General features: G+C 38.5%; 1 protein-coding gene across 1 annotated transcript; it reads right to left on the bottom strand.

Annotated features, from left to right (window-relative positions):
• Positions 1-1,563: 1,563 nt before the first annotated feature.
• Positions 1,564-9,419, bottom strand: LOC112174336 (glutamate receptor 2.8). Its single transcript, XM_024312076.2, has 6 exons — positions 9,119-9,419; positions 4,957-5,160; positions 3,506-4,845; positions 2,986-3,298; positions 2,419-2,822; positions 1,564-2,284 (listed from the first exon to the last, which is right to left on the bottom strand). Exons 1-6 carry the CDS (start codon positions 9,417-9,419, stop codon positions 1,691-1,693), a joined length of 3,156 nt encoding a protein of 1,051 aa, XP_024167844.2. The 3' UTR covers positions 1,564-1,690.
• Positions 9,420-11,379: the final 1,960 nt, after the last annotated feature.

Genomic DNA, 11,379 nt, shown 5'->3' with positions numbered 1-11,379 from the left:
CGCCAACGCAACGTCATTGGACTAGTATAAACTATAAAGACAATCTTTCGTTACTTAAAATGTACGATAGATATGGGCTTGTTCTATCCCTGCAAAGAGAAAAGAATGACGGAAGAATGAGAAAAGATCTCATTAGCCCAAGTGGCGCCGTCCAAGACGCCATGACGGCAAAGCTGCCACCACAAAGGGTGGCCGGCGTCATCCTCCTCCCTTACACCAAAACGGTGGTGATGTTTGCTGATGCAGGGTATCTCTCTGACCCTCACAAAGGTTGCTCCCAGACGGGTTATGTCTTTACCATGGGAAGCACTGCGATATCTTGGAGGTCTACAAAGCAGACCCTTATTGCTACTTCCTCGAATCATGCAGAGATTATTGCTCTACATGAAGCCGTGCGAGAATGCATATGGCTAAGGTCTGTAGTTAGACATGTTCGAGGAACTTGTGGTTTGAAGTCTACCACAGATGAACCTACATGCATTTATGAAGATAATGCAGCTTGCATTGAGTAAATGAAGTTAGGTTTCATCAAGGGCGACAACACCAAGCATATATCGCATAAGTTCTTTTACAATCAGCAACAACAAGCACTTCTAAATATTGAAGTGAATCAGATCCGATCAGAGGATAATGTAGCGGACTTATTTACTAAGTCGTTACCTAAATCCACCTTCAAGAAACATGTGAGAAGTATCGGATTAAGAAAGTTATCCGAGCTCCTATGATTGTAGCAATCAGGGAGAGATATTGACATCAGGGGGAGGTAAGATGTCTACATGTTTGATCTCGAAGAGTGAATGACGTGTTGTGCTCTTTTTGTCCTTCGACCAGGGTTATTTTTGTCCCACATGATTTTTGTTACCTGGCAAGGTTTTTAACGAGGCAACAATTAAAGTGTCATCACCAAGTTTGAGCGGCACAAGGGGGAGTGTTGAAGGATGTCGACATAATGTGTGCCTCTACAAGCTAGGGTTTAGAATTGTAATAGGAATGTGTTCTAGGTATTCAATTGTAATCGGATTCTATTACTTTTTTGGGTACCTTGTAACTCTCTATTTAAAGGGCTCCTATTATCAATAATAGATACACAATTACGATTCTCCTACAACATGTACTATGTTTTTAATAAAATAGTGGGCTGTTTGCCCGCTCTTCCAAAAAAAAAAAAACCCGACCAAGAGGAAGAGGACCCAAAAACTATATATTAGTGCCAACAGTACTATGGTTAGAAACCTCGGTATTCAGATCTTGACAGTTGCTTTCCTTCCTGAACCATTTGTTTTGAATGTTCATTATCAACTCTTCTCCGGTCACGTTCAATATTGCTTGTGAAACATCAGCTAACAGAGGGGAATGTTTAGGAAACACCTGCAAATTCACCTCGACCAGAAAATTAATACACAATTACAGTCACTATGCTCTGTTCTTTGAAGGTGATTTCTGCTAACTGGGAAGGCTGTTTGGAGGGAGGAATGAAAGCTGGCAATAAAGTCTATGAAATTTTGTATCGAATCAGGGCTTGAATCGATTACATAAGAAATACCTAGATAACAAGGTGAAGCGAAATAGAAAATATATGCTTGGTAGTATAAGAGTTAAAAATTAATGGTCTTATATACAAAACTACGAGAATGAATTAGATACAAGTCTGGTCTTGTCTGCATACACAATAATGTAATGTATTTGACATTCAATTGTATTCTTGAGTAGTGTTAGAAGTAGTTCCATGCATTTCTTGAACTGTGATGTCAACCTCAGTAGTTGAAGGAAGTAGTACGTCTGAAGGTGCTTCGAAAATTGAGGTTGTTTGCTGCTCTCCAACAACTGAAGAGTTTGTTTGATCAGTGTGATCCGAACTGTGGTGAACTACAGTTCCTGGGAAGTTGTTTGGTGAGTTCATTACTGCATCTCGCACTTTCCCACTCCTCCTGAAAGTGTGAGAGTCAAGGTCTTTTTCATTGAAAATTTTGACGAGAGCTTGGATCTTTCTCCATGTCGAGGGTTCTGAATCAGCTGGTTGCACCAACTTGTCCCTATGCCTATGAATGAAAAAAGCTACAAATATGATTAGGGCGAGTATTGAAGCCAACCCGGCAACGAGGAATAGGACCCAAAAGCTACCAAGGCCAAGACTGTTGCTAGAAACATTTGCGCCGCTCGAGTCTGAGCAACTGGATTCGTTCTTTAACCATTCTTTTTCAAGTGTCATTATCTTGTCTCCTCCGGTCATGTTTAGGATTGCCTGTGAAACATCGTCTACAAGTGGGGAACGTTTTGCAAACACCTGTTATGTCATCCCACCAAATTACATAAACAAAGTCATGGAGGCATACATTTTAAAAAAAAAAGAAAAATGCCATCTAATAATGAGAATCTAATTTTCTGATACACAGATAAAAAGAAGGAGAGAGATCTTACAAAGGCAAATCCATCAGTTTTAAATATGGGTTCAATCATGGTATATTTAGAACAATATTTGGCAAGAAAAAGCTTCATCTTGGGGGTTCCATGAACAACAGCAGCAATACCATCTTTTGCAGTCCCTTTTGAAAGAGCTTCATCAATTTCTTCCATTGTTTCATATTCCTTCAGCTTAGAATCATCAAAACCAACTTGTTTCAAGAGATCATAAACATAAGAGTTCTTGATGTAGCCAACGTTATCATGATTCCTAAGTAGATCTTCTATATCAACTGTTGGCTGGAGTTGTTCAAATGTATACAGTGATGATAAACTGGCTGTGTAATTTATTGTTAATATAAGCACAACAAATACCCAGATGATCATAACGAATCTAGCCAAGTTGCTAAGAACTCTCTCCCCTGTAAGTTGCAGATAGAGGGAAATTGTTAATTAAAAGACACATAAAGTATCTGAAAACTTATGAAAGCAAAGTTTAATATAAGATCATTTAATATATGCAGCTAATACAACCTATTGCACGTAAATTGCTTTAGATTAGAGAGAGAGATTATTGACAATTACTATGTGCAAACACCATGGTTGAGCAGGAGAACCAAATACTGGTGCCAACTTGATGTGAGAGAGGGCCACGAAATTCCTTATTAATTCGATGTTCAAGAACCCAAATCACAAAACCAATATAGACAAAGAAAAAACAAGTTGTTAGCCACAGGTCCCATGTCCAAGGCTTCAAGAAAGCCAATGCCTGTTTGCTCTTGAAGTCGATGACTGGCACAACCATTGATACACCAGATTCTGAGTATGGCATTGTAAAGTCCACATATAATGACCTGTCTGCTCTAATAGTTGTATCTCCCACCACAGCATCAAATTTCTGTCAAGTAATAAACATGTTTGTCACCTCAGCAAAAGAATAAACGAATGCTCTCTTTCTTTTTTCTTTTTTCTCGTGTGATAAAGGAGACCAAAGAGACGAAAGTTAAATCCAGAATCTGAAGCTCAGAACTAAACTTCACAAATGTATATGCTAGCTCAATATAATCACGACTTCATTTATTCTAATATAAGCATAGAATTTTACCTTAAGATATACTTGATGGCACAACTGATTGTAAGTGCCGGCGCTGGTGCCATTGGAGTATGCAAAGGGAATGAACTCATAAGGAAGAGCATATGGTAATAGTACCACTGCAGCCTTAAAGACATCGACACTGAAGCCTGTGACATCCGTTGTGTTAGTGCTGTGGTTTATGGTTACCTTAACATACTCGGTAAAATCTTGCTTAACAGGAACTCCAATTCTCAATTTCTTGCCATTTGTTGGGAACTCCCAACCCTTGGGAACAGAGGGACAATTTCCTGGCCACCTAATAGGTCCAAACTTAAATTTGGAACTTGAAGGTTTACTTGAGTTTGCTGACGAGTTCAATGTTTTGACTAGGCCCTCTTTCAGTGTCCAAAATCCAATTGTTGTTGCCTCACCACCATTAACATTGACTACACGAAAATTTGATGATTCACGTTGCCTACCAACAACACTGAAATTCCCAGCTATGCCTTGAAATCTAGCAGTTGCCAGAGCTCTGCAAAGTTCTGGACCATATGGAGAGACAGGAAAACCATCTGTCGAGTGGTTGGAAGTAACAATTGACCCTTGGAAGGGAAAGCCAGTTGGAGTTCCAATTGCTTGTTCAATTGCCATGGCCACTGCAAAAACAGCATCATAAGCCCAAAGTCCAAAAACATCCAATTCAGCACCAATGGCTGGATTTTCTGTATGGAATTGCCGTTTCAACCCTATCTTGAGATCTTCAAGCTCTGGTGTTAGTGGAACAAAAGTTTGTATACCTAACACACCTTGCATGGAATTGATGACTGTAAAATTTTGAGACTGTAATCTATTAAGTATCTCATTAGTGGTGAGCCACACATACCCTTCACTCATCATCCCAACCTCTTTTGCCTTGACAAATAGTCTAGAGGATAGATCAGCTGTCATGTGAACAATGAAAACTCTGGTTTCCATCGACATCAACTTGGAAAGTTCTTGAACTATTTGACCGTCGGTGGCTGATGAGGAAATAACACTCCGGTATGGGACACGAGCATCTACCTCTTGCAAGGCATCAGTTAGGTATGGTATGATTCCCTGTCCATACTCGGTGTTTATGTAGATGGGCACGACTTGTCTCCATCCAAAGGCTTTAACAATTGCACTAATGGCTTCCACTTGGGATGAGTCAGTTTGTGCAAATTGAAAGAAATAGGGGATCCGGAGAGAAGTAAGAGAAGGGCTTGTAGCAGAAAATGATATAATAGGTACATGAGCCTGGTTTCCAAGATTAATGACAAAGCTTGTCTGCATGGATGTCACTGGCCCGATGATGGCTTTCACTCGTTCATTCTTTATCAGATCTAGAGCTGCATCTCGATGGAAGAGATAGAATCATAATTTGAAATGAAAAAGCATGAATCTTACAGATGAAAATTAAAAGATATAGTATGATCATAATAGCAATAGATAGAGAGAACCTGCAGCAGCTGCACTGACAACACTTTCTCTGCAGTGCCTAGTGTTCAAAACAAGCCTAGTGTTGTAGTGAGCATGAGTAGCATAGAAGTCTCCGAGAGCCATTTTCATGCAACGCAACCAAATATCCTTGGTCAATGAATACTTAAGGTCATCGAGAACAACCCCCACATTCACTGGGATAATGGTTTCAGATTGTGCAAGGGCTAAGGAAACCCACGAACAAAAAGGAAATAGGAAAAAGATAGAGATAAGAAGGTGAAGGTTGGTATGGTTCTTCTTCGTCATATTTGAATCTTTCGAATGCCTGCTGCTTACTCTGAATTTGTAGCAAAGTCACACCCGATCGAATGAAGTTATCTATATATATGGAGATGGAGAACTTAGAATCACAACAACAAACAACCCATCATATACGTACGCAGGCGTTGGGAAGCTTTAACTGCAGAAAGAACAAACGCTAGTGTTTGGTTTGATGTAAATATAATTGAAAATCATATACGTACGCAGGCGTTGGGAAGCTTTAACTGCAGAAAGAACAAACACTAGTGTTTGGTTTGATGTAAATATAATTGAAAAATGAGTTACATCAATGACATCTGAGAAAGTTGGAACAACTCTATGAAAGCTAGCATGGTATCAACAAAAGGATACGGCGCGTAAATAGAGGAAAACTTCAAAACAGAGTAAACAAACCGAAAGGTCAAATATGATCATAAAATGTAACTTTGAGAGAAAGACAATGATAGGAATCATAGGATCTACGGTACAAAAGAGAAATTCATAGCTTGTCCAATTAACTACGGTCTCGTTTCGCAATTAATTAAGGAATGAATAAAACATGAACAATTCTTAGGTTCACCCCTAGGGTGAATGATATATTCACCCCGTTGTCGATTAACATATTTTTACTTAATAAATTTATAATCCAACGGTCTATATTTTAAATTATTATTTAAAGATCATCTCTGTAAAAAATCAATCAAATCGGAAATCGTTTAATTATCTAATTGAATCAAACAAATGAATGGTTCTAACAACACTTACTACTACTATGATGAACCGTCAATGTAATTCATAGAAATGAATAACTAAAAGGTCTTCAATTTAATTGATTTTTTACAGAGCTAATCTTTATATTACGTTATACAACATGAACGGTTGAATTAAAAAATTATAAAGTTATTATACGTTAATCGCAAGAGAGAGTGAATTTGCTCATTCACCCTAGGGGTGAACCTAAGAATTGTTCATAAAACATTTAAATTACATAACTTTTCATCAAGCGTTACCAGGAGATTTCGCAAGGACTCGGCTTGTGTGTAATATTGCTAGTAGCAGTTCAACCATAACAACACTAATTCGTTAGTAATGATGTGCAATTATATTAATGCCAGAGTATAATGGAGTTTATTTTCATTTCTTTTCTTTTGCCTAAGTGAAATTCAGGACCGGCCATTTAAAAATGAGAAATTTATGTCACCGAACCAATTTATGGGTCAAATGAAACTGACATTCTCATTCATGTTACGATGTATTCTAAAAACTCCTCATGAAGAATTAATCTTTGAAATTCATGCTTCTTAATTGTCTCAATGATTTTATTTGGCTAATAGAAAGGATACAATTTCTTGAACTTTTTTTTTTCTAGTCTTCTAAACATTGTCATTCTAGTATTTTGGTTGGCTCTCTGGATGGGAAAGGTTTATCCTCTAAGGATATTTTTTTGGCAAATATCCTCAAGTATATTCAACACTTAATGACATGTTATCCACGGATTCTTAGAAAGGTTTGTTCTTGTTGACTCTCTTAGTTCACATTATTTGTTTTCTTGGATATCCAGTATTTGGAACAATGATTCTCATCATCCTTTTTTTATAATGGAGATATGTTTTAATTACTATATTTTGGAAGTTATGGGATCAGAGAAACAAAATGATTCTTCAAAATGAACTACCTCACATTCTGTGTTCATATTAACAATTGGATTTGGGAACATAATATCTGTGTAAGTTATCAAATAAAGGAAATTAAATGTCTATTGGATGGGATCTTCCCCCTGTTATATAATTATATCAAGCTGAACTTTGATGGAGCTGTTGATTCGACTGGGAAAGCTTCTGCTGTTTTTATTCTTAGAGATCATGATGGTAATGCTAGGCCTCACCCAATTGGATATGACTGAGCTTTTTGGTTCAAATATGGGGTTGCTTTAGGGCAATTGTCTCGGTCTATAGGAATTACAAGTGGAGGGCGATTCTTTGCTTTTGATGTAAAGCTAGCATTTCTTCACTTCTTCAAGATGTTAACGACTTCTGGCATCAATTCAGTAATATAAATCTATTCAACATGTATTCCAAGAAGGAAATATAGTAGCAGACCATGTAGCTAGCTAGCAGCCTAGCATAGATAAGAAGATCCATGATCGATCTATCATATATATTTGGTCTACTGATTTTCCTGCATCACATATCTGTTGTAATTTGATAAATCTTTGCTTAGGTTCCCAAGGGAATCCATCCTTGTTATGATGTACTTCATGTTAAAATAAAATTAAAATAAAAAATCGTTGATCTGGAAGAAAAAGTAAAAACTTTGTCTCAAGCGTAGTTTCCAGGAAACTTCATGGACGTATTTGTACCGTGTGACAACGTATTGGTTACTTATCTTATTGGAGACAATAATGCTTCAGCTATCTTGGCGGGTGTTAACTTTTTTGACTTCGGCAGCCGGCGTGGGGTTTCGGAGATTGCGAGAAAGTGACGGAGAGTTTGTCGTGGGTTTTATGCGAACCTCCTTGGTGAGGGTGAGGGTGAGGGTGAAGAAGATGAAGACGGATAGGAATAATTGGGCCTGCTTGAAAATGGGCCGATAATAAAGTTGTCTTATAACAAATTGGATATTGACCTTATAAGCCTCGTTATTATTATTATTATTTTTTAATTATCAAAATTTCCTTTCTTTAAATTGACATCACCGATATTATTTTTTTGCAATATTTAAAGTATATTCAAAATTAGTTTTTGCGCTTCTTCAAAAAAAAAAAAAAAAATTAGTTTTTGCTCGTCAATTGGGGCAATATATGTCGATGGTTCTTTGAAATGTTTGTAAATTAATTTGCTACTTTGAAATCTTCATCAGAACCAAATGTTTGATACATTTTCTTTCTACTCTCTAAAAGATGTTAATTTGATGAAAAGAAGAAGAAGAAGAAGAAAAAGAATATTTTATACGCACAACTTAATATAACAATGAGTCTCATTTCAAGTAGTCAATTGATTCTTTACACATTTGAGCCTAATTGTTTTTGAATTTAATTTAAGAGTGGAGAATAATGAGGCCTTCAAGTGAGATTATTTACCTCATCATTCTCCCCTATTTTTTTTTTTGAATAAATCATTCTCTCTTATTTAGATCTAATGGTTCTAATTGGACCCCCAAATTTGATATTTTGACCTCCATATTTTTTTTAATTGTTATTAGACTTTGTAAACTCATATGAAAAGACAAAAATGAAAAAGTAACAATTACTCTTCTTACCTCCTTCATTAATATAAGTTACCTAAAACAATTACGTAAAAATAATTAATTTCTATATATGACCCTCTCATTCGATACAAAAGTAAATTCAAAACATCTTATTTGAGATTTCCTTAAACTAAATTCATTGAGTATTTTGGTGTAGTTATTACTAATTAAGATCCAAGGTCAACCCCTTTAGTTTTTTTTTTTTTTGATCAAAATAAGTCAGCCCATTATATAGATTCAGCAAGTAGTACAAAAATGAAACACCCCTATAGGGTCAACAGAAAGAATTGTTTCTCAGAGTTCCTGAGACTCCTATTCTAAACAAGAACAAGAACTCAATATACCCCTAGTACACCCACCTTTTAGGAAGTCCACGCACTATTATTTCAAATAAAGACCAAGGAACTCCGAAGCAGAATAAAAAACCCTCAGAGCTATTGGTCTTTACGACCGAGCTCAAAAATTAAATAACATTTGGAGTAGAGAATGATGTATCACCATCCACTCTATCTTCATTCATTAGAGTCTCCACAATTGAGAAGTTACAAGCAACCTCAACCCAGCAAGAGACCCTTGCAGCCCAATATCGAGCCCACAAGGAACCCAACATCCAAACTCAGGCCCAGCAACCCCAACCATGAGCAAAAATGCATCTCAGGTCCAGCAACTCTGGAACCCAAAATCTGGTCCAACAAACGATAACCCAAATTAAGGCCCAAAGAGCCCAATGCTTGGCAGCTGCTATGGGCACCCCAACACCATCTCCAATGAATTTCCAGCCACCAGCACCATGAACCCTCGCCGCTGCTACAAGGCTTCTGCCACCGAGAGCATGCACCACCACCGAGAAGCCTCCACCACAGTGTCCATGAGCGACGATGTCCCAACCGCTATCAGAAGCAATTTGGATCAGATCTCCACGATTAGCCTTTCCCATGTTCGCGACCCGAATAGATCTCACCCCCCGACCCCGCTGTCCCTGGCCGACCTCTATCGAGAACTAGCGAAATCTTCCAGCCAAACCCCAACAAGCACCGATGGATCTACCAGAAATCTTCGCCCCAAAGTCAAACCCAGCCATAGCGGACGCTCATTGGAGAGTCTGAAGGCTAAACCATCCACCATAACACCATCCTCCAGTCTAAATGCAGGGAAACAACCCAACTTTGCAACAAAGGAAGAAAGAAAATCCACAGACCAAGGCGGGTCTCCATGTGATAAAACGAACACAGCAAGCAGGCCGAGACAGAAAACCACAAGGTTAGGGATGACCCTGGCCATCAAGGTTTGAAATTTTTAGAAGTTTTTTCGAAGGTAGAGGACCACCGAGTAAACCCTAGCAGAGCGCTAGGTCAGAAAAACACTTAGAAGTTTCCCTTTAGTTAGATTTAGAGCTTTTTACCAATAACTACAATGGGCTATAGTTTATTTCCACAAGCAAGATTCAAAATTTGTAAAACTCTCTCTCTCTCCCTCTCTCCTGAAACTAAGGTCAAGGTGGCGCAGAAACTCCATCTCTCGTCTGGTGGCACTCCGACCAGCAGCGCAGCTGTCATAACGGTGCTGCCAGACGGGTAATGAGTCCTATGGCTGGGCCCTTGAGTTGGCTCTGCTCGGAGGCTAGACGTGGCTCCAGCTTGGTTATGTTTCGTTGCTCTGAGGCGGTGATGGATGAAAGCATTGGTTTTTGATTTTGTGTTAGGTGCGCGCGGGTAGGGCTGGTTCCAGGCGGCGGTGCAGCGATGTCTACTAGGTTGGCGGCGTCAAGGTGGAGCCCTCGTTCTGATGGCGGTGATGGGGTTTGATGGTGGTGCTTTTGAAGGATCTACTCGAAGGGTGAAGCAGAGCTGGGTTGGGCCTGTTGTTGGGCTTCTTTGGGCCTCAAGCTGTTCTTTGGGCCTTTGCCCAAAATATTTAGACTTTTTTCTTTTATGTTTTTTCCTATGTTTTTAGGTTTTGTCTAATCACAATAAGTTTCTTTGTATTAGGAACCTAGGCACTTGTGTGCACTCTAGTTATCTATAGCGCTTCTGGCGTAGTACCAATAGAGAATCTCCGCTACTTTTACGTATTTGAATGTATAATGAGTAGGTCTATTTCTATGTACCACTATAGGTACCACCACTATTTTATTGTCTATCTATGCCTTTAAATGGCAGTGGAAGGGTATGTAATGGCCTATCTTGGTTTGTGATGATTATACTAATGATAATCATTGATCGATTGATTCAAAAAATTTATAACCGATGCGGTGATAAACAGTAACGGTCCATCTATACAAAAATAAAAGGGCACAACAACTTCTAATTAATTACGACAATTGGCACAACCTTTATTTCTATTTTCTCCCAAAACGAAACCCGTCAAATCCAATTCTTCCAAAATCAAAACCTCTCTTCCATTCCCGCGAAGAAAGACGGCGAAACTAGGCCTCTCAAAGCTCGGCAGTGAGGGTCAACAATGAAGCTAGGTAGCGAGGTAGCGAAGCTAGGCGAGGGGAGGCTGGGCTGCGATGCTAAGCTCGGAGAGGCTAGGGCTTGAAGGCCAGTTGCCTATTAAGGGTAACTAGCTTAGATTTATGCCTTAGAGGTTAGTAGCTTAAGAAATTTCTAGTTACTGAGGGTCAATAGCTATAGTCTCTGATTTTTGTGCTTTTTTTGATGAATTTTGTAGATCTCTTTATCTCTTTTGCTCATTCTATCCGTAGAAAGTTAGGGTTTCAAATGTTGGTTGATTATTTTAGCTCGTATACTAATCCTTGTGATTAGTTATCACATTACAGTCTTGGATTGCTTTTATCATCTATTTATCTGGTGAAAATTGAAGCACTGAGTGTTTTTTTTTGCCTTAGAGATGCATATATGGAACTAATCCTATTGAGGGTCAGTATCCTATTG

Source organism: Rosa chinensis, chromosome 6 (genome assembly GCF_002994745.2).
Source record: "Rosa chinensis cultivar Old Blush chromosome 6, RchiOBHm-V2, whole genome shotgun sequence".
Classification (NCBI taxonomy): Eukaryota; Viridiplantae; Streptophyta; class Magnoliopsida; order Rosales; family Rosaceae; genus Rosa; species Rosa chinensis.
This window is presented reverse-complemented; position numbering and strand designations above follow the sequence as displayed.

What these genes read in the sequence shown, in the direction of transcription:
- LOC112174336 (XM_024312076.2), bottom strand. Translation starts at nt 9,419, where the DNA reads ATGGGAAAGGCTAATCGTGGAGATCTGATCCAAATTGCTTCTGATAGC. An exon ending in TGTCAGTGCAGCTGCTGCAG is followed by an intron (nt 4,846 to 4,956) that starts GTTCTCTCTATC and finishes ATCGAGATGCAG; the next exon opens with CTCTAGATCTGATAAAGAAT. An exon ending in GCCATCAAGTATATCTTAAG is followed by an intron (nt 3,299 to 3,505) that starts GTAAAATTCTAT and finishes ATTACTTGACAG; the next exon opens with AAATTTGATGCTGTGGTGGG.